General features: G+C 39.8%; 1 protein-coding gene across 2 annotated transcripts in view; it reads right to left on the bottom strand.

Annotated features, from left to right (window-relative positions):
- The window catches only part of anapc1 (anaphase promoting complex subunit 1), a 55,652-nt gene that overhangs the window by 8,005 nt on the left and 27,116 nt on the right, over window positions 1–20,531 (bottom strand). Inside the window, exons 30-49 of one of the 2 annotated variants that reach the window (XM_067610607.1) lie at window positions 20,192–20,331; window positions 19,766–19,884; window positions 19,336–19,466; window positions 18,857–18,997; window positions 16,268–16,420; window positions 16,058–16,139; window positions 15,243–15,334; window positions 14,196–14,330; window positions 13,655–13,737; window positions 13,118–13,196; window positions 12,921–12,995; window positions 12,778–12,830; window positions 12,465–12,612; window positions 12,082–12,278; window positions 8,273–8,359; window positions 7,311–7,428; window positions 2,763–2,840; window positions 2,500–2,567; window positions 2,145–2,283; window positions 815–901 (exon numbers count right to left, since the gene is read on the bottom strand). In XM_067610607.1, coding sequence (XP_067466708.1) covers window positions 815–901; window positions 2,145–2,283; window positions 2,500–2,567; window positions 2,763–2,840; window positions 7,311–7,428; window positions 8,273–8,359; window positions 12,082–12,278; window positions 12,465–12,612; window positions 12,778–12,830; window positions 12,921–12,995; window positions 13,118–13,196; window positions 13,655–13,737; window positions 14,196–14,330; window positions 15,243–15,334; window positions 16,058–16,139; window positions 16,268–16,420; window positions 18,857–18,997; window positions 19,336–19,466; window positions 19,766–19,884; window positions 20,192–20,331 — 2,205 coding nt within the window. The remainder of the gene's footprint in view (window positions 1–814; window positions 902–2,144; window positions 2,284–2,499; window positions 2,568–2,762; window positions 2,841–7,310; window positions 7,429–8,272; window positions 8,360–12,081; window positions 12,279–12,464; window positions 12,613–12,777; window positions 12,831–12,920; window positions 12,996–13,117; window positions 13,197–13,654; window positions 13,738–14,195; window positions 14,331–15,242; window positions 15,335–16,057; window positions 16,140–16,267; window positions 16,421–18,856; window positions 18,998–19,335; window positions 19,467–19,765; window positions 19,885–20,191; window positions 20,332–20,531) is intronic. The other variant, XM_067610608.1, reaches the window with a different exon arrangement.

Here is a 20,531-nt window from a genome sequence, read left to right as displayed (position 1 = left end):
TCAGGATACACAATATTAGCCGAAATGCTTGGTGCATATTAAAAGGTATATTTTGGTTTTAACAAAAACAATCAACATGTTTGGGTGTTTCCCCCTGTTTTCCACTAGCTGGCAGGGAGGAAAGGAGCAGAGTGTCAACAGAGCAGATAGTTTCTGCCCCGATAGCTCGACAAACCACAAAACAATAAAAAACTATTGCTGTTCAAAGTGTGAATCACTGCTCGGTTTCCATCGTGGTGCTGATATAACTTTCCTTTTTGTGACTTTCCATTACTGAACCTCCAGGAACTAAAAAACGTGACTCTTTCCTGGTTCGTTAATGTTTTTCTAAAAAGGCAAAACTGTTTTATTTCCACTACAGTTAGACTGAAGCCAAACAGGTACGATAAAGCTATAAAATATACTCTTTAAGACTTCCCCGTTTTTTGCTGTCTAGACAAAATCCTACAAAAATAAATTGCTTCCTTCAAATCTCATAACGATTGGGAACCTGGTGAGTGAGTAAACCTGGTTATTTCACATGAAGTGATTTATTTTTACCTGTTGTTTATGTTATAAAATAAACACGTATGGTTCAAAATAAAGCAGTAACCCATAATTCACTTCAGAGCTGGCATCTTTGAAGCTAAGATAATGAACAAATGACGGTATAACACATCGTTAAGGACTGGTAGAGTTGACAACAGATTTATTACTTATGATTAGACAAACAAGTCAAAGGCTCTCTCATATTCATCCAGGAAAATAAAATGACGGCAAATAACTTTAACTAATGGAGTAAAACTGGCTTCAGACTTCTGTGTGTTAAACTCACGTGTTTCATCCCTTCAGATGTTTTACAGAAGAACTCAGCGAAGGAGACCAGAGCGGGCTCGGAGGTGAATGTAGAGATGGCTTCAGGCTGCAGAAACACACACAGGGGGAATTGTAAAATTATTTAGATTTTAGAGACAAACACATAAAAGAAAATGCAGAAGGATGCAAAAGACAGGCGGGGTAAAGAGACACTTTTTTTGTATAAAACCCAAAGGAATTGAGATGAATGACAAAAACCCTCCAGACCTGCGAGTGTATTGACAGCGTACACCGAGACCATCAGGAAACCAGTAATAGTCTGTCAACCACACAGCTGCCTGCCGAACCTGTAGTGACAACCTGTCTAGACTGGACACTGTAGCAACCACTAGGGAGGTAGTCAACTCAATTCCATTCACGACTATTTATAGTCTGTTGACGGTGCAGACTCATTTCTTAAAATGTGTCGTCTGTTTCAAACCCAGTTATTAAAAGGAAACCATACTAGAGGCAAAATCCAAACTAAAACACTCAGTGATGTACATCTGAGTTCTGCCAACGTGTCATTCGTGTAATTTCCATCAGCTACGATGCAGCTTGACCACAGAAAATGTTCCAATCTGAAACATCTGCAGTAAAAAGGGTGTTTAGCCATCATACAGAGAGAAATCAAACAAATCACAGACACAAATTTCTACACCCACGGCATTCTGAAAGATGTGGAAAATCACTAACAAAGGTTATTGATGCAGGTGTTGGAGAGGTTGATTTGTCAAAAACACATCACTGAGTAAGTCTAACAATGGCCTGAACATTAGACAACTATAGAACCTGAACCTGAAAGCCATGGCCAACTTCTCTCAGCTGACAGACATAAAGGCAAACAAGACAGCTTGTTTGTATGTGGTGCAAACTGAAGCGAGGATGTGTCTGCACGAACTGAAAACATTTCAGTTTAAATGGAAAATTCACACTTGACCTGCGCAGCATGACATCATGAGAGACAATAATAAGGGCTGACGGAAGAGAGAAAAACAAAACAAAAAAAACTGCTGTTCTTGTAAGTTTTGATATCAGATTGAGATCAAGTTGTCACACAAAACACATACAGAATCACACTCGACACACAATAGTATTGCTTACTATTTACTACTATTTCCATGGTGTCAGTGCATGCAAATAAACACAGTTACAAAAACAAATTTATGCACAGGAAGAAAAGCAAAAAATTTGATTTACATTCAGTCTGTACACACTCTAAAAGTTCCCCAGATCAACCAGGTCTACAGGAACCTTCTGGCGATGCTTGTTGGCATTATTTGCTATATACAACATCTTCATGAGTTTACCTTGAAAGCTCTGACACCAGAGTTGCGATGGTTGACGCTAGAGGCCAGCAGGCTCTTCCAGCCCTGAGGGTCGTCTTTGTAGGGCAACTGTCCAGCTCTTAGTTTTACATACAACACTCCATCTCTGGACAAGATGGACCTGAGGGAGAGAAAGAGAATGATTGTCCTTCAAATCAGTCAACCAAATCAATAAATGAGAGCAAAGCTTCCCCTGTGGATTCCACTAATCCATCTGTGTCATGAGAAGACAAAGGAGGTGGTCCATAATCATTTTCTCACACTGCATTTTTAGTGGTTTCATTTGAGTGACTACCTTTAAACCTCTGCTTACACTTTAAAAAGATGGTGCACTTACTTCAGATGTTGTGTTTCTTTGCTAAGGTCTACAGACAGTTCCCAGTAACGTGGCCCCTTCACCTTTACCTGCAGTAAATAAACACAAATAAGGAGATATTAGGATGTACTTCATTTATCTACAAATAGTTTGGGTGGTGTAAAGAATCAATATTGTTTAAACTCAACTAATCACATAAATCCTCAGCAGAGAGGTAAAGCAGTCTACAGTTTCGACTGGACTACAAAGTCCAGAAGCTGTGAAGTGTTGTGTTCAGGCTTTACCCGTTTGAGCAGATGCAGCTCAGGAAGCATTGTGGGAGCCATCAGTTCTACTGTCGTCTCGTCGTACCACTTGGTCTCCTGAAACAAGAGGAAATGACGTCATTACAACATGCACGAGAACAAAGGGCCACGTAGGCAGTTTCACATTCTCACAGCTTAAACAAGACATATCAAGCTTTTTGTGATTTTGTTTATTTTATAGTGTTATGATGTCAGATGTCTTTTAAATATAGTTAGAGTTCTAAAACTTGAGGTGAATGTATGTAAAAAATGCTCCCTGTAAGTCAAAAGCCAGGGCTTCAGCCTGCTCTGAAGGTTTAGTTTAGCAAGTTATCTCTACTTCTTCCTCGTGATGACATCCGATTATTCACGCATGCCCACAAATGGCCGTCCGTTCTGTAGCCTCTGTCGCTAAGGTTGTTGCTAAGGTTGTTCCAGTTGTCCACTCTCATATTTCAGGCTCGAACATGTATGGATGTATTTGAGAAGTTTCCATTTCAAGTAGAACAAGAAAAAGAGCAAAATCCTACTACTACTGTTTGTTTTACGTAGTCTGCCGACCTGCTGGAAGTCTATAGAGGGGCAGCTGGCCAATCAGAACAGAGTAGGCTCATCAGGAGGGGGGCCTTAGAGAGACAGGAGTTAAAACAACCTGTTTCAGACACAGGCTGAACTGAGGGACTGCATAAAGAACCAGTATAAGATAAATAAGGTGGGTTTTTTTAACTGTAAGTCATGCAAAGATAATAAAAACATAGATGCGTCCCCTTTAAAGTGAAACCTTAAGATCTGTTAAAGCTGTATATAAGTGTACCAATATCTGGGTATTTCTCATGTAGGAATTAAACAGCTTATTGTACTTAAACACTCAATGAAAAAGCAATACAGAGCAGCAGAATGCCAAAAACTGACTCCTGAGGGACGAAACTTACTAAATATTGACAGAATTGAGGTAAATTGTCTCTAAGAAGGCTTCTTTCATATTTAAATTGGAAAAAAATGTATTTAATTAGAATTTGATTTATATACTCCCATTTACTAAGTAGCATATAAAATGTGCATAAATACATTCTCTCTCACAAGCAGTGACGAATGAGTGATTGTCATTCATTGTGTCAAGCTGAGCTTTCTGCTGTGAACTAAATTAAAATGAGGAGTGCCGTCTGAGGCGGTCGTAACTATACACAGCAATCTCTTCTCTTTAACCTTGAACTAACCTTCACCTGTGGAAATACCCAAACGCAGGGAGCTCAAATTCACTGTGGTTACGAATGCTTTCAGTTAATGTGTACCAACCTTCACCTGTGGAAATACCCGAACACAAGGAGCTTAAATCCACTGTGGTTACGAATGCTTTCAGTTAATGTGCAGTGACCCACACCGGACGTGTCATAAAGACAAAAAAAAAAGGGGGTCAAAGTAGCCAGAATGTACCAATCTAGGAAGCAAGTGAGATTCAGTTGTTGATTTTCTGGAAGCTTTACATGTGTCATTGCAGAGAAATAAGACAGTGGTTTTTCCTGATGACACGACACACGTCAACCCGCAATGACGCACATCAAGACCAGCCCAGTGTGGTCGACGTAGAAAACGATGGGTTTGGTGGTTTTAATGCATCCTGCTGTGTTGACCTTGATATTTTAAATCTTTTTATACGATTCCTGGCTTTTTAAAATGTTGTAAATATAGATTTTGCTGGGCTTATTGCTGGGTATGTTCATACTATGTGTTCCCCAGTTTTGAACGGAGCATGAGGCGCTGCCGATGCACTTTTCTCCTTTTCCAGATGATGCTTCTATAAAACTACCGCCTATCTTCCCAATGAAGGTGAACTATTGTCATTGTTTCGCGTTTGTCATACAGTGGCAGCCCTAATAATTAAGTTTATACTCTGCATTAGCACACCAGAAGCCACCATAGCCAACTTTTCATTAAAAGCTATAAGGAAGAACATAAAAAGTGTCACATTTGTCTTTCAAACGAGTCAGTAAGAGGTCAATAATATAATATTTAACAAGAAAAAAGCTACAACTAAAAGGAAGCAGGGACTCACAGTGCTGCAGAAAAACTGGAGAACAAAGTGAGACTTCTAAAATAGCCACATCTACACAGAGCGGCAACAAAACATCACAAAGGGAGATTTAGAAAAGACTGCTCCTATAATTCAGGAGCTATTTACTGCATCTGAAAGATACATTTACAGTGTCGCAATGATGTTTGTGCACTGTACAAGTTTGAAAAAGCTGGGGCTGACTGGGGAGTAAATCATAGCTGAGTAAATATGGAACATGAGAAAAACATCTACAGTAATCCTCATGTAAGCATCTGATTTTCTGGTGAAACAGTTATGGATGGTTGTTTCTTTTAAACTTACTGTTTTTAAAAGTGTCTCTAATAATGGGGAACGGGGGAAAACTGCCAGTGTATGGACGTTACAGAGCGCACATGATGCACATGACTGTGGCCATAATGAATGGACACACTGTAGTCTTGTGCAAGGTCACGCAACACAGGAAGTCTGAACCAATGTGGACTGCACCACAGTGACTCCTCTCCAGCAAAGAAAGATAAAGAAGAGGAACAAAGAGGAACCAGAACTATTGGCTGATTTCACGGGCGTTACTGGATTTGGAAAGCTACCGTTTTGCTCTTCAATCCTGAGCAGTTTTACTCATACAGTGGAATTTAGGATATTTGGCCATTTATCACAGTGATCTGGTTTGTCTGTTTGCTGCAATTTCTGATATGGTCATCTGTAAAGTCTCCATTTCTTTGGTATGTGTTCTGCTTTACGGATCTTGCAAAGACAAATATTGTCTAATCCAGGCATCTTGCGGGCGTCAAAAGTTTGGAAAACCTCTTTTTTTATAGTCTGTGGTTAATTGAAGGCAGGAAGTTTACAACATCCGTTGGTTCACTCACTACCTTGAGCAACTAGTTGGTAAATTTAATAAAATATATTAAATTACTGGTGACACGATGAGCAACAGTCATGCTTTAACATTGAAATGTGATCTATGCTGTTGTTTTTATAGTGGGAGGAAGTTGCATTTTTTTTTTTTTTTTTTGTATTCATTTTTGACCTAATTTCATAAGCAGAGCAGAGAGATTGGTTTGATTGAATGATGAAAATGCAAAAACTACACTTCAAAAGTCTTAACTGTGAGCTGGAGGAAGCCGTCCAGCTGATGAAAAGCAGAATGTGGTGGTTTTTTTTGCACTTCGAAATGAACTGCAAGCAGCACATACTGTAGATTACAGCTTGTGTTCACATGTGTGTACGAATGTAAAACAAGTTGTCAAGAGGAAATGCAGCAATGGGCATCTTTACATGCATGTGTGACATAAATAGAGAATGAGGGAGCAAGTGCATGCTATGTGAGAGAAAAAGTACAAACTGTACTTTGAGTTTTAAGACATGAAACTAAACAAAGCTTTAACTTCATCTGTATGCAAGAATAGGCACCGATCAGCTCTCAAATATTAATACTTCTGAGGGCGTGTTCATAAAGCTTCCTAGTACAAAGAGTGACGAAATTCTAAGAAAGTTATGACATTTTCTAAGAAATTCCCCTTACAGTTAAGAAAAGATCCTCGTAAAGATAAAAGTTGTCCACACAGTATCTTAGCTCTTAAGAGAGCTCCTAATGTGAAAAATTGTTAGGAGGACTTTTAAGAGGCTTTAGAGTCTCTTAAACAGAGGAGAAAACAGCAGAAAGACAAAGAGGTAGGAGAAATATTCTCCAAAAGCTGAATGACGGTGAGTTTATGAAACCTGACAGATTAGATCGTGCAGAGATGTTTGTGGTCCACCTCATTGAGATGGACCACATCTCCCACCCACTGTAATAACACTATAACGCCAGAAATGAAAGTGATCACAACACTAAGATATTTGGCCGGTGGAAAAATTTGGAATTTGCTGGCAGCTGGAAAAAAAGATTTACATGCCAACCAAAACTGCAACTTGTATAAACTGGCCGCCAGTCACAGAAATTGATGAAAACTGAGACCTTTTCTAAGCCAAATAGATTAAGTATTAAAATGACCAGCATGGTAAATAAATATAACAACTATCAGCATGTGTATAGGCTGCTGCACAAGTAGGCCAGTGTTTTCATAGGCTACTTTTGTAGTATGGCTCACAATTTAATCAACAGAGATGTTCATTACATAAAATAGTATTTATAATTACACCATGTCTTAATAGAGACTAAATGCTATGATTAGGCCTATCAAGTTCACTGTCCATTCTATACCCATTATCATTAAGAGTGCATTTTTATTTCTTTTCTTTTTAGTTTTTGATCAGCCAATCACACATTTCAAAAGAATGAGTCATACCTAGAAACGGGGTCAACCACACCCCCTCACAAGGTAAAAGTTTCTGTCCCTTCCTTGCTTAGAGTAGAAATTTTTAGGCTAAGTCAGGAGCTCTCTAAAAACATTCTCAGTATGTTTGTGACTACAGCCCATGATTGCAAGCATCTTGCTTATGGGAAGGGTTTATCTTGTCAGTCTGACCTTACATAACCTTAATTAACTTACCTTGTAGGTGACCTCTAACAGGGCATAGCAAGGCTTCAGGGAGTCCACGTCCACAGGGACCAGCAAACGGGGCTCTGCAGCCAGCACGGCCAGGTGCCGCAGGGCCTGCAGGTGGTAGCTGCAGCAACAAGAGCAACATCAACACACAGCCATATCTAGAGTACTGCCCTTAAATAAAATAATGATGAAGAAAACAGTCATATTGTTACTCTGCTGTATGATGGAAGCTTCTCTTTTACCAAACTGTTTGGTATAATACCTGAAGAAGGTTGTTGACTGAAACGTTGTATATATCAAAGTATGTTTATTGAGCAAGTGAGGACAGTTTGCAGGTGTCCTTTCCTCTTTTTAACACTAAACTGTTTGGAAAATCTGATGAGTTTATGTCACATATATATCATATATCACTAATCATTTAACTAAAATTATCTATGAGAAAAAAAAATCACCTATGAGCATAATGTAATTACAACTTCCTCTACCGTTAAAGGTAAGGTACGTCATCCTGCATTAAAGAATCCATGGTCCATCAAGGTTTTTCATTTATCTAGTTTCCATGGAGCTGCAGGGAGTTTTAATGTTGTAAATTCTGTTTTAAAATGTTTTTCTACCCCAACAGGGACACAATGTGTGATATATGACATATATATATCCCAAATACATATATGATATAATGATATATATGGAATCTTTAGGAATTTGAAGGGTGAAAACAATATCCGCACAAAATACTTGCTGTCAGTGTTTTAAATATGTCAGTTGTATCCTGGTATATGCTACCGCAGCTGGCTGTGATGGCCTCACTAATCAAAAGGTTCACGAAGTTCACATCTGCACACACATCAACCATCTGTGACAGTAAACATCCCCCTCATGGGATGAAAGGTAGGCTAAACCAAACATAGTATACGTATTCTACCATGGTCATGCTTTCATAGTGTGTGTGTGTCTTTGTGTCTCACCGATTGTCGGTACTGTGAGCGGGGAAGTGGGGGTACAGGGCGCACAGCAGCGCGGCGATGGCTGAGTTGGAGGTGCTCAAGGTGTACCTAACATCAAACGACATCACAAATATTTAAAACACATCATTCTCTCTCACACAAACATCGTTAAACTCTCATCACTTGCCACGAGTAACGGTAAAGTGTGTGTGTAAAGGTTACTTGGGACACACAAGTTTTTGAAAAGGGCATTATTCCAGATTATAATTATCAATGCTTCTCTGTTTGTAAAACCAGGTGTGTGTTGTAATCCAGTTAACGTCATCACAGGCCACAACAGAGCCTCTTAACCATAATGGTTGGCGGTTAAGTGTGCACTTTTACTAAATGAGCCATTATAATAAAGTCGGGTCAGACAATAAAGGCTGCTTGTACATGAAAGGTTACTTGTGAGAGCACTTATTGACAGTCAACTGAGGTAAAGGGTCGTTGTTCTTCATTTAAATGGCTGCATGTTTGAGAATCACAACCACATTGAATATTACTATTTTTCCCACAAGTTAACAATTCAAAAGACCTTCAGTGTGTAAAGATGATGATTAGCAGACATATTTTAGGGAAAATCTGGTTCAGATTCACCAGGATTCTGCAATGAATAACTGAGCAAATTTTAACTGACAATTCTGATGGTTGGAAGAGAAACATTTATGAAGTAACAGATACTTCAGCCAACTTTCTATTCTGTTTCTACTGAAAAATAAGTGATTTAGTGGGGGGTTTTCCCATTATTTTCTATTGAATTTCATAAAATGGCCAATGCATGGAACAATCAATTGCACTGGCATTCAATGGCTAGTTAAATATTGAAAACTGCAATCATTTAAGGCTGATTACAGGACAGAAATTTCTATTATCAGTATTGGTCTGACCTTTAAACACAACGACTATACTTGTTCTCTGGTTGAGTTGGTGGATTTAAAGCAAATTAATTGTGTTGAGTGAGAATTTTCTATACAAAGCTAAACTTTCTTCTTGCTGGCGTCCTAACAGGCATATAAAAGATGTATTCTGCCACGTTTGGTCAGCAAAGAAGGAAAACTTTTACTGATGGTCTAGAAAACCAACTTCATTTTAGGAATCTTCTCAGGAAAGTGTCACATGACGATTAAAAGTGTAAAGGCAGAAAAGTAGACACATCTTACACAAATTCATTTGTACTCTTTCTGACTTTCCTCAAAACTAGATATTTTGACCCCTTCAGGCTTCTAAAAATCCTTCAAACAAAACAATCTGAGACAGAAAAAGCACTCTTTGGTCGAACATCTCAAGACTCATGTCCGCACTAAACTCTAAATACACCCTGTGGAGACGGGTGGAGAGCGGATGTTGATTTGTTTTCAGAGGCCAAAAGTAAAAAAAAATCTAATATTAATACAACTAATAATAACTTCAAAGATTTTCTCTGACCAATAAATGGAAACTTCAACTTTCAAATTGACTAACAACAAAATTAGATATAGAAACTTCCTGCCCTCTGAGGGTTTGGACCACTGCTGCAACAATAACAGGAAAATGGAGGAGTTAAAAAGAGGATTTTTAACTACCAACCAGTTCTTCTGAGTCATTTTCCTTTTATGCAGGGCTCAACTTTTCTTTTTTTTTCTTATAAACTTTATTTATTCACTTCGACCTTTAAGCCACCTCTGCCTTTTCAACTTCTGATAAATGAAATTCCAGTGTATGCGGTGAAAAAAAAAATAGATGTGTAATCGCTTTTTACAAGCCTATATTTACTAACTATGTGCTATATAGGAGCAGTGGGCAGCCACAGTGCAGCATCCAACTCCAGTTCTGAGGCCAGTGCTTTGGTTAAGGCCAAAACGCAGAAGGAGTATTCATAAAATGACATATGCTTGTGTTTGAGGTGGGAGGAAACCAGAGCATCCAGAGGAAACACAAACATGAGGAGAACATGCAAACTCAAAAAAAGGAAGGTTCCACTCAGGCGTCGACATGAGCTGAACAAAAACTACAGTATGCTGTAGCTATCATTAGTGACTTGTGACTTTGGGAGGAAAACTTAATCTAAAAATTTTACTTTCACTTCAGTTTCCTGCTAAAAAAATGAATAAACGGGAAGAGAAACTAACAGAGCAGACAGAAAGAGAGGGAGGGGGAAAAAACCCCCAGAAAAGACATAACAGAAAGAATAGCAGGAAAAACAGGTGAGAAAATGAATGAAAAATAGAATGTCAACGATTTAGCGATAATGATTATACGTGCGTAAAGCAAATGTGAATAGAAACTTTAAATGCACCCGGATGAGAGACTGAATGACCTACGAGCAGAGGGAGAGAATGAAGGAAATTCAACAATGACATGGCGTGAGTCTGCTCTCCGGCGTGACCTTTAACCTCGTAACATAACTCACAGTAAACAAGGTGGTGACATTCAAATTGAGGCCTCACTATTGCGTGGGCTTTCAGCTGGAAGGTCTAAAATAAAAATGTGACCAGAATAAAATCAAAAGTTTCATCTGATTACAGCTGTAGGTGGAGAGACATTTGAAACATGTAATGAGAGAGTGGGAGTTTCACTCGAAAATACACAAGCCAAGGTCGGTGGTTGGAGGAAACCTGGTTTGGTTGCGTATTTGTTTATTCGCATGTTCATGTGTGTATCTGTGTCATTCATTATGCAGGATACAGCATTCAAAACAGATTTGTGTGTGTGTGTTTGTGTGGCTCACCCACATGCCACATGCCACATGCCACGTTTGTGTACATTGTGTACCTGGTGCTTCTTAGAATCAGCAGCACTAAATGCGGTGGGTGTGTCTTTGCATGTGTGTGCGTGAGCTGGAGTTTTGTTGGCATACAGTAATTCAGGTGTTATATGACAGGTAACAGGTAGTATATACGCAACATCATGTGCATAACAAAGTGGGAACCTGCCCAACAGCAGCTAACAATACTCTAGCAGCTATGAATAGTTGGTATGTAGTACTTTAATGGGCAGTTACACAATGTTTCAGCCTGTCTCCACCTACAGCACAATTCAGAAAAATGCTGGTTGGATTAGATGAAAGAGACAAGAAAGGTTATGACGGAGGAGGTATGTCCTTGGTTGAACTTCTAATTTAACACAATAGTACTAGACACGAAATTGAGGTGAGGTTAAAGTAGGTAGCAGAACGAAAAGCTTAAATTCTGGTTGACAAGAGCTGCAACGATCAGCTGATTAATTGATTAGGGGATCAACAGAAAATTAATCTGCAACTACTTTGATAATGGAATAATCGTTTGTCATTTTTCAAACAAAAAGGACAAATATTCTCTGGTTTCAGCGTCTCAATTTGCTGCTTTTCTCTGTCATATTAAAGTAATATATTAGTAAATTAAAAAATAATTAGGTTAAAGTAAATTTAACCGAGTAAGACATCACTGGAGGCTCTGAGAAATTGTGAATTTTTTCACAATTTTTAAACATTTTATAGACAAAAAGAGAAAATAATTGTCAAATTAATCAAAGATGCAATGTTGATTTCATATCATTGTAAATGATGGAAGGAGGAAAAACACATAAACTCTTGTTTTTGTTTTGTTTGACAGTGATAGTAGAGCTCAGCAGTCCAGAGAAGTGCGTTACTATTACTGTATACAGTACTGTATGCATCTTCAACACTTGGCGTCCTTGTACATATTTGATAATTTTTGAGTATAATTTACTTGATGAATTAAATGAATGATTAATCATTTATAAACATTGTCACTTATTAACTGTCTGCTTTTAGATAGCTGTTATGACCATACGGCAGGACCTCGTCTCACCTGCCCCCTCCCAGGAAAAGCAGTCCCAGTGCCATGTGATGAGCCATGTGGAATCCGTAGTTCATCTCGCCGCCGGTTCGCTTGTGGAAGAAGCGACAGAGCTGCAGGACCTTCAGGTTCCCGGTGCCGGACATCACCATGGACATAGCCAGCAGAATCATTGACAGACCGGTCTGCAGGTTGTAATATCCCGTCTGCTTTGAGAGCCAGCACACATGTTGAACACATACAGCAGACAGATGGAAAACGGAAAGTAAGGAAATCATTATCTGAAGTAGGAGTACGTGAGGCAACACATTTTTCATGACTGACAATCTCGTGAGGTCATTCTAACAGCACATCAAAGTACAAATGTAAACATATACACATATGTAAACACTTACCACAGCTGCTGTACCGGAGAAGGACATGATCTTCATGAAGGTCCTCGCAAATTCGTAGAGGCAGTCGAAGGCATCGGAATTGGCAGAGCCGGCAAATCGCAAACCCAATGCCATACAGGCCCCGGCTGTAATGTAGTCCTGAGCTTGGCTGAGAGAAACAAATCACATGACATGATCATTCATGGTGGAGAACATCACTACAACAACTTCAGAAGTTGAAGAATCATGGGTTATGTTCAATTCCCTTGAAGAGGTATGTTGGTCAAGGTTTAACCCAGAGTTTGTGATAAAAATTAAATGCCTAAATACTCACGCCATCGTCTCCATGTTAATGTCTTCAGAGGGGTCAAAAGTCCCTCTCATGATCTGAATACAAAACAAATTACCAGGTTTCAGGAGCTGGTATGAATGTAAAACTTTAGAGTTGTGTGTGTGTGCGTGTGTGCAGTTTCTCACCTGAGGTATGTTACTTTTGACCCACTCTGTATTTGGTAGGATCTCATCCCACATGATAATACACCTAGCAAGAGTCTTCAGTAGCGAGGAGACAAGAAGGAGGACGAGAGAAGGAGCGTTAAATTATGGCAGACACGTATACCGGATGAAGAAAAGGTGGGAAAAATGATCTCACACACAGCTAGTGCTACACTAACCCTCAGCAGCAGAAACTCTGGTTTGATGAAATCCAGCAGGAACCATGTGTCTGGAGGCTTCAGCCAATCAGCAATCGACCTAGTGGACAGAATCAGAAAGAGACAAGGAGGTGTTAATACCCTCCTTCAACAACCTGTCAGCCTAAGACAGACGGCATCATATTAGCCTTGAAGCAGACAGGAACCTCTTGACCAATAACAGAAAGATAACTTGTTCTTCTTTAACGTAATGTAACAACAGGGCGGTGAGATTTTTTCATCAGGCAGGTTAGGATGCTCTGCTCGATGTTCACATGGACAAGAGATGGGTAAAAAAGAATGACACCACACTGACGCCATATTTTAAAAACTCAACACCAGGATAGGCACTGCCTTATTGGCTGACTGCATAGCTGTGGTGTTAGTTTGTTATTCAAAGATGGCTCAGAGGTGCAACATGCTATTTTCTGGAAATACCATCCTGTTTTTATAATTAGTTCTATGCTTGGAAAAACTGTTAGACCTATCAGCTGTTAAGTAACAGTAATCTTTTCTCACCTGTTGTTGGTCTTGAGGTAGATCATGGCGAGGGCTAGTGTGGCCCCCGGACACGTCACGTCCACATTTATGGTGTCTCCCTCCTGGAACAAACATTGATAGTGTTTAATGAAAGCTCAATTGTTTGTTAGTTAGCTAACATAACTAATTTCAACATTCGTGAAGCTAGTTAAGGGCTGCGGCAACACTTTACGTGGAGAGGTGTGTTTAACACCAGCAAACCACTGTCATAAAACAACACCATCAACGTCTGTGACTGGTGCTATGTTGTTTGATCATGAATCTGTCGGAGCAAAGTTGGCACTTCTTTTGAGATCTCTGTCAACATCACGTTAGCCAAGGGACATGGCCAGTAATAAACATGCCAATGCATGTTAGTGTTAGGAAATTATTATACTCTCAAATGCTATTATTACAGTGTTGAATAATTTGCTTGACCTAAAGAAACATGGAAGAAAGTCAAACTTCAGAGTTATTACAGTACCATGCAATAAAATTGCAGGAATAGACAAAACAAAAATAGAGAAATTTGTGGATCTACCTTGATTTGGTAGCTGGGGGACTTGTGTCTCTCTCTGTTGGCCCCAGCCTGTGCTCTGCGGTGGCCCCCCACCATGTATTGATACAACTGCTCAGGAACATTCAGGTCTGTCATCCCAATTAGGTTGCTGCCATGCTGCAAGGAGAGAGAGGGAGGAAGGACAGACAAGGGAAGGAGAGAGGATGATGACCAAAATAAAGAAAAAACAAAAAAGGGAGAGGGGAGGAAGAATGAGGACATGAAGCAGGATGGGAATAGAGAAAATAATGAGTGGGAAGAGGAAAGGACGGTGAAGAGGTGGAGGGAACAGTGCAGAGGAGGGAATAAAGGTGTGAGTGTTGGAGTTGAGAGGTAAAGGAAGTCAGGAGAGATGGGGCAGAGATGACGAGATGAAAAATATTAAGTGGAAAGAATAACAGGAAATGATGAAGGATAATGTCATTCCAATATGGAGGAAACAAGAAAAAGAGAAAGAAAGCCAAGGAGACAAGACAAAGAGGTCATTGTACACTTGTGTGAGAACTTCTGCTTTTCCTTTTTCTCAGTGGGCATGCAAACAAAATATCACTAAGTGTACAACGGTTTTATGTGAGGTTTCTCTCAAAGGAGATGACTTTGGATTCTCATCTCTGATTACTTTTTCTAGTCAGACTTCACATTCAATGAAAATCCAACCTAACACATTTCAGTTACTATAAAAACACAATTGAAAAGACATGGTGGATTAATCCTCTTTTTACTGTGGATGCCTGGCCAAAACCAACGGCATAAAAATATTAATGGTAAACAAACAGGTTTTGGGAGAAAGTAATGGCTTCTCTCTGTAGCTGCCATTTTGAACCAATAAAACACTATTATTCTAGGAGAAATCCAGAGGGAGATAGTATTACCACAACATACTATTATGCTGCAAAATAAATATTTTAAGTTCAACTGTCAGTTTCTGATCTGAACCCCACCCACCCGAAACCTCCAGCAGGTTAAAACAACATTAAGATGTTTCTGCAAATGTCACTTTTGCCTGCAGTGATTGGGTGTGTGACTCACCCCCAAACAGACCATGCCCAAGGCTAGTCCAGCAGCTAGTGAATAGGACTCTCTGTCTGTACAGTACTCCATCTCTGGACCAGGAGGTCGACCTGAAAGACACACACACACACACACGCACGCACGCACGCACGCACGCACGCACGCACGCACGCACGCACGCACACACACACACACACACACACACACACACACACACACACACACACACACACACACACACACACACACACACACACACACATAATCCATGACTATGGACTTACTTCCTCATCAATTTCAGCCTATTTTATCATGTTTGACAGAGCACAAGCGTAGAATGATGACGCATGCAGTTGGAATGAATGAAAATCAAAAATAAAGGGAAGGAGTGCTGCTCTGATTATAACTGTGGTTGGCAAGGTTTTGTTTTTACCCCCTTTGCCCTGCACCACAACTGGATACTAAATCTTTTTCATAGACGAATCTGACACGAGAGGAAAAAATCTTAGGAAAAAATGGGCCAATTCACAGTTTTATGGTTTCTTAAACTGAATTATAGAGGGCGGAACAAGACGTAAATTTAATCTGTGTGTGTGTGTGTGTCAGTTTGTGCTGCTGCAGCTTTCACATTAATTTGTCAGCATTCAGTTCAGACTTGTGATCAACGGCCATGCCGCCGACTCAGGCTGTTGTTCAGACATGAGACCGCCATATTAAATTGTTATCACGTCTGAAACACTTGTACTCAGTCCAGGTCTTGGATCGAAAAAGCGTTATTGTGTGTGTCTCTGTCATCTGTCTGTCTCTTGCAAACACACAAAACAAACACACACCTATTTCAGACAGCAAGACTTCAGCATTGTGTCTGTGTCCTGTTCCCTGGTACACCAGCCCGATGCCAATTACAGCAGCAACCTGCAGAATAGAACAAAAGAGAAGGAAACGTTTAATTTTTCTGGTTTGTAGTATATATTTGTGAAATCCACACTCTGCAGACGCTGTAATGGCACTGAAGGTATTTAGTTATGCAAACTCACTCTTACCTGAACATTGTGTGGTACATCCAGCTCAGTAGAGGTGGGTGGCAGAAGGGCAGGGATGTGTATACTAAGCAGGCGGGTAATTGACATGTCCATGGTGCCCAGTTTGGCTGAAGACACGCCCAGTAGGAGCCCAATACTGGTCATCTCATGGCCCTGACAGAACAACAAGGACAGAGAGATGGCAAAGTGCACACAAACAAGTGAGTAATCATTTTTGAAAGGTGAGATCTGAGGGAATTATTTTTCTACAACTACATTAATTTTTCAAAGAATGGTCAGTTTTAGTTAAATGTAGACATCAAATTACATCAGACCATAAAGTGTGATGCAAGTGCCTGTGTATTACACAGAACACATGACTTCCGATGTAATCAGCTCTAACTGTGACTAATATCTAACTGGTATCTGAGGGGTCCAATCAGCTTGCACACCAGCGCACCATGACTGACAGCTTTCATTAGACCCCTGTGGATTACCCGTAGGTGTGTGTGTGTGTGTTTGTGTGTAATATATAGAATAAGTATATAACATCGGCTAGGTTTCTCTTTGTAAAATGCTGCAGCAACGGGGGAAACACACTGGGAAGATAAAAGGACAAGGGACACACACACACACACACACACACACACACACACACACAGACACACACATATATACCTCCATATTCTCACTAAACCACTATCATACACAATTCTAATGAACTGATCCAAAGTATGTCAGTGTAATTTCTGTCTTACAGCGAGAATAGAAACCAACAAAAAACCACCAGCTACAAACAGGCTCCACTGTCAACCACGCTCATCACGTTCATGGCTTTCATTCAGATTGAAGTGTGGCAGTTACACACAACTGTCTGTCATCTTTTACAGTCAGCTCAGAATTGTTTGCTGCTGTTTTCTTGGTAATGTGAATCAGTGTGTGTTATTCTGAGCTGTCAACAGCTGTGTCCAAAAGTTATCGGTTGTAATGGATGAATTAGGTGAGTCTGATGGCACTGTGTGGTTATTTTAAATCATAGAATTAAAGCTAAAAATAAAAAATATATCTTTTGGTGGAATTCATAACATAGAATATTAATTCAGCTTCAGCTTTGTGCATACAATAATCTTTATGGTTAACTGTATAAAACAAGCTGATCCTTATAAGGCAAAGAAAAAGATTCAAGAAAATCCTGCAGATCAAATATCATTTAAGAACTAAATTGTTTTTGAGCTGCAGCTTTCTCTGTGGATCTAGGTTCTCCAAATTTCAAGTATTTGAGAGCCTGTATGAGAACATTCTTACAGTACATCTCATTTATAGAGAAATGACTAACAAGGAAAGCTCTGTGATCTTTATGAACTGCCCGCTTCAATTCACGTCCTGATTCAAAACTGGAACTGAAAACGATTCAATCTCATACCCAGTGGGGGCACTTGTTGCATGGATTTGGTGCGGTGGTTCCTTTTTATCTTCGCCTCACATCTTTACACTGACTTTATACTGCTAGAGCAAAAAAAAAGATTTGGCTTGCAGCATCCTGTTGTTTTTCTTACCTGAAAGTGGGAAGGACTCGCCTTGTTTCAAAAGTTCTCAGAGGGCAGAGTTTCGCTTTGACTGGCTTCGAGTTTATGTCCCTCATTTAGTCATTTAGATAAAAATGTGTGTATACGTGGGTGTGTGTGTGTGCGAGAGAATGTATGTGTGTGTGTGTGTGTGTGCATGCAAGTTAATGAATTTAGATGGGCGTATCTTTGAGTAAACGGTATTTAAGTTCATATTTGTTTTCCTTTCTTGTAAATCTGTGTTGTTTGGTGTGTGTGTGTGTGTACTGCCAGTGTGTGTGTGTGTGTGTGTGTGTGTTGTAATAAGAAACAGTAATTTAGAGAATTGTGTACTGTAAACTGAGCCTTGAGCTAAGAAAGAAATCATTAAATCAAAATGCTTTTGGCCATGTACATTTTTTAGGGTTGTTTTTCTTTGGTTTTTTTTTTTTTTTCCATTTATAGGGTTGTAAATTAAAGGTGCAGTGTGTAAGATTTTGGGGGATCTATTGGCAGAAATAGAATATAATATTCATGTGGAATTTGTCTGCTGTAATAAAATGGCAAAGCTGGATTAAAGGTGCAGTGTGTAGAATTTAGTGGCATCCAGCAGAACGGACTTGGCAGAAATGGAATATAATCTTCATAAGTATATTTTAATTAGTGTATAATCCCGTGAAAATAAGAATTGTTGTTGTCGTTACCTTAGAATGAGCCCTTTATATCTACATAGGGAGCGGGTCCTCTTCCATGGAGGCCGCCATGTTACACCGCCATGTTTCTACAGTAGCCCAGAACAGACAAACCAAACACTGGCTCTAAAAAGGGCGTTTCACGTGTTTCGTGAGTTTCGCAGCCACTGTAGGTTCTCCTACATGCTTGGGAGGGGAGGGTGAGAGGAGGTGTATTCATTTGGTTGCAGTCTGCAACCTCACAGCTAGATGCAACTAAACCCTACACACGGGTCCTTTAAATGTGTGTTGTGAAACTCAAAGTACAGTGTGGGAGTAAACGCTGCTATAGTTCCTGCACATGTATGCTTTTATGTGCATGTGCTTGTGTGTACCTTGGTGAGGTAGTCGTGTATGTTGAGCGTGGCCAGCTTGGTGAGGTGTCCGTTGAGGCCCAAGGCCATAAGGAAGCCTGCATACTCATTGGCCAGCTCTGGACTCTTTGGCTTGTTATAGGCTATCCAGGCTGAGTCCACCTTAAAAAAAAAAAAAAGAACATCACGTATATTTGTACAAAACTTTGTTTACTGCAGAAGAGTGAGAAAGTTTACAATGCAAACTTGAAAAACTGGCACCAGTTTCTATGAATAAATTTCAAAACCTTTTAAGGGATCGTAAATGACCACTTTTTTGTATACAAGTGGAAACTTCAGCCAGGTAGTGTCAACAAAATATTTGGGTTTGTTATGAGGACTATGGGTATCAGCAGCAAATTTATTTGAAATCCAGCAGGGCAGCCTGCAGAGGCACGTTAATCACCAGCTGTAGGTATGTAAAAAGAGCAGGTAGTAAAAAGCTGTGGTCTCAGACCGACCTGTGAAGCAGGGGCTATTTTCAGTCCAGCTGCTACACCATTATGGAAGCTGGGCCAGCTGGTCATGTTGGGAGGAACATCAATGTTCCCGCTGTTCAGATCTACCATGGTGTTCCTAGGAGGGCCGCGACCTGGAGCAGAAATATAAAAACAGATACAGATTTAAAAAAGCTCTGAACATCAAGTTTTTCTGATGAAACATACATAATTACAAAGAACATAAATATAAATAACACCTGGGTGTTTAGTTTCTTCTAGAGAGGAACTAAAACTTAGTAGTTTAACGTTGCAGTACATTAAGGTTATATTCATGAGAAGAACACACTTTCTAAAATTTCACAATATTCAATAAATTTAATGAGTAAATGGGCATATAAACCAGGGCATATGCATGGGTGAGAATGTGAATATTTCAGCATTACCACATTACCTGTCAGGTTGAGTTTTGGGACAGGTAAAGGTTCAGTTGGTACGGGGTGATAGGAGAAGAGAGTGAAGAGGCCTCTGCCAACTGGGAGAGCCATGGTCCTCTGACACAACTGCAGGAGTCTGGAGAGACGAAATGCAAAGACGTGGACAAAAAGAAAGAGAGAGCAGGGAATTAAAACTAATGAAAATACAAAAATGTACAGTATATAATTGACTGGAGAGCTGCCATCCCTGCTTACAACCGGCATCCCGATGATTTCTTGATGTTAAAACATAATTCAGACACGAGCATGAGACAAAATATGATAAGATGTACACACTGGGGAAAAAAGTGAGCAATGAAAATGTTTGAGAAAGATGGACTGATTTGAAAACGTACTATGTTAAGACATTCAGGACACACATATAATTCACACATCATACTCACTTGTTCTCTTTCTCCTCTATGTATTCATGGTCAGAAACCTCTGGTAGATGAACAACACTGACCCGGACTGGCCTGGAGCTCTGCAGGAGCCTCCTGACCTCCTGAACCCTCAGATCCTGACTCCAGATCAGTCCTGTGACCTGGAGAGGAGAGAGAGAGGGCATGAATATCCAATTTTCTCTCAGCAACTCCTGTTGACGTACCTTTGGTATTTTTGTACCTTCAACAGTTCACAGTATTTGTAATATTCAACATCCAAGTATCAACAACAAGCACTCTACTAATTAAGGTCGGAAAAGATCTTTGGGGTGACGACTGGCTAGTAATGCAACAGAAAGTG

This window comes from Thunnus thynnus, chromosome 14 (genome assembly GCF_963924715.1).
Source record: "Thunnus thynnus chromosome 14, fThuThy2.1, whole genome shotgun sequence".
Classification (NCBI taxonomy): domain Eukaryota; kingdom Metazoa; phylum Chordata; class Actinopteri; order Scombriformes; family Scombridae; genus Thunnus; species Thunnus thynnus.
The sequence above is the reverse complement of the archived record's forward strand: the minus strand, read 5'-3'. Positions and strand labels throughout refer to the sequence as shown.